The sequence below is a fragment of the Caenorhabditis briggsae genome (assembly GCF_000004555.2).
Source record: "Caenorhabditis briggsae complete genome, chrV, whole genome shotgun sequence".
Classification (NCBI taxonomy): Eukaryota; Metazoa; Nematoda; class Chromadorea; order Rhabditida; family Rhabditidae; genus Caenorhabditis; species Caenorhabditis briggsae.
The window spans coordinates 2,588,779-2,591,365 of record NC_013488.2 but is presented as its reverse complement, the minus strand read 5'-3'; the positions used below and the strand labels follow the sequence as shown (position 1 = coordinate 2,591,365).

The window sequence follows — 2,587 nt, the reverse complement described above, 5'->3', positions numbered from 1 at the left end:
AAGAAAATGAGCCCCGAGGACCTTTGGGGGACAAAACATGGAGGAAGAGGAGGGAAGCAATAATAATGATAATTATTATGATAAAACAACTGTGAGCAGGAAATGAAGCAGCAGCTAGAGAAGAATTGCAATGTGACAAGGGGCAACCGGGATGATAAAACTATGGGGAGGAAGCACAGGATGATAAAAGGGGTGTGGCTTATTTGAAATCTAGCATTTCCCAGATGGGCTCCGAAATGTATTCGAATCGTCGTCCATCGTTTGCGGTAAGCTTCGGTAGACACGTGGCATCATCGGCGATGTGTACGCTGGTGGCGGAGAGTTGTGATGACGTGGATGGTGTTGGTGTTGATCGGATGAGATTCCGCATTCCGTGTCAATGATGCAGACCTGGAAATGGGAAATTTCAAGAGAGTTAAAAAATGCCGTTCCCTAATTCTGATCATACTCGAAAGCCAAATGTTCAATTTTCTAACAAAAAGAGTAGCAATTTATCTTAATTACCACCTTCTTTTCTTCCCTTTATTCTTTTTGAATTTCCGCCTCTACCTAATGTTCTTTTTGCCGTTCTTTTCTTGTCGGCGGCGCCACTCAACTTTTCTCGCTTCAGATGAACAGAGAATAAAAGTTTTTAGCCAATTTCTCAGATGAAAAAAGGTTCCAGGACATTTCGAAAGACAAAATGAAAATTTTCAAAAACGGGATAGAAATTGCTGAAATTGAACTCAAAATTGGCTGGAAATAGTCAGAAATGAGCTGATAATTGGCTTAAAATGGTCGGGAATGGGTTAAAAATGAGCTAGAAATAGGCTAAAATGGGTCGGAAATGAGCCTGAAATAGTAAAAAACTAGCTGAAAATAGGCTGAAAATAAACTTAAAATTAGCGAAAATGAGCAAAGCACAGTCTAGAAATAGTCCAAATTAGCATTAAAAAGGCTGAAAATCAGCTGAAATTAAGCTAAAAATAATCGGAAATGGCTAAATTGGAAATTAATAATTGGAAATGGCTAAAGGCCAAATTTTCAACTGGGGAGAGCGTGTATTGTTTAAAACTTCCCGGATTCGAAAAATCAATTTTAACTATTTCTAGCTATTATTTTCAGCTTATTTTAACCGATCTTAAGCCAATTTTACCCGATTTTAATTACATTTTTCCAACGCTTTCCAGAGAGCAAAATTACCTTATAAACAGGCGGCCTAGAAGACGTAGAAGCCTTTGACGTCGGTGACATCGTCATCGGAAGTGTAGACGCGGCAGCGTTGACGTCTCGAACGCGAACATAGTATCGGAAGTAGCCGAGGATGATGGCAAGAATCAGACCGATGACGGAGACTGAAAAGTTGGATTTTGACGGGGATTTTTCGACTTTATGGGTAGGATTTGGCGCCGAGCTTATTCTCGAAAGAACCGATGATTTGGTCCCTGGCCCGGACCGCGGTCGACCGTTTTCAGCTCCAAAACATTTTCCATGGAATTTCATACGTTTCTGTCTAGTTTTCAGCGTTCAAGCTCATCTAGGAGCCGAGATATGATAATTTGAAGTTTTGGAGGCAGGAGATACAGGGGCTAGAGACGCAGACAACGAGACACGCTGCGTCTCTCACCTCCCAAACTTCAAATCGCTGTATCTCAGCTCCTAGAAAAGCTAGAAAGTTGAACGTTGGACAGAAACGTGTGAAGTTTCCAGGAGAACGTTTTGGAACCTAACGCGGTCGACCGACCGCGGTCTGGACCGAGGAATTTCAGGAAAAAAAAAGACTCACGAAGAAGCAGCGAAATCAGTAAAAGTGGATCTTGCTCAATCGGTGCTGCTTCCTGCTCCATTCTTCTCTTCTTCGTCAACACCTTCACACTTTTCATCGTTGGTGTCGTCGTCACCACGTCTTCATTACTCTCCACACAAATCGGCAGGTCTCCACTCATATGACACGTGGCAGTTGGCGACGTGCATTTCAGCGTCGAGCAGTCCCCATGCGTTCCGTACTCGCAGAATTTTCCAGTGAATCCGGCGCGACACTTGCACTGAATCGTTCGGTCGTCCATTGAGATGCATGCTCCACCTAAAATAGCGAACGTTTTCTATTGTTTTATATGACAGTGGGGGATAAGGAAGCCTCCTTTGCGAAGGGGGAGAGAAATTATTCATATGTATATATGTTTATGATCAGATAGGCGGAGTGATTTGCATATCAAAGGGGGACCACCAGGGGGAGTTGTAAGGATTCAAACGTTCGGAGCCCGATGAACAATTTTTCAGGCAAAACTTTCAGCCATAGTTGCAAACGGGCCGGTCCGGTCGGATGGGGGGTTTGATATCAAATGATAGATCTCTACGACGCCCTTCTTAACTCTACTCCTGTCTTATCTATTCACCTCAATGGTCCTTACATAGAAAAGCATCAAATTGTCAGGATTCGCTTTTTTCCAGCCATCCTCGCCATCGAACACCACCGCCCATCGGCTGACAATGAATGGAATCGCATGCCGATCGTCGTGACGACTTCCACCGGATTCAATGTGACCGTTCAGTTGAGGAACAAGTGTGATAGGTACGGTTTGTTGGGAGATTATCATACTTGTGAAGG

The 2,587-nt window shown here is 43.4% G+C and overlaps 1 protein-coding gene across 1 annotated transcript in view; it reads right to left on the bottom strand.

The window, feature by feature from the left end:
* Nucleotides 1-210: 210 nt before the first annotated feature.
* Nucleotides 211-2,587, bottom strand: part of Cbr-apx-1 — a gene marked incomplete at both ends in the record, with an annotated part of 6,690 nt that continues 4,313 nt past the window's right edge. The window contains 3 exons of the mRNA XM_045236720.1: nucleotides 211-390; nucleotides 1,183-1,268; nucleotides 1,766-2,062. Coding sequence (XP_045097401.1) covers nucleotides 211-390; nucleotides 1,183-1,268; nucleotides 1,766-2,062 — 563 coding nt within the window. The remainder of the gene's footprint in view (nucleotides 391-1,182; nucleotides 1,269-1,765; nucleotides 2,063-2,587) is intronic.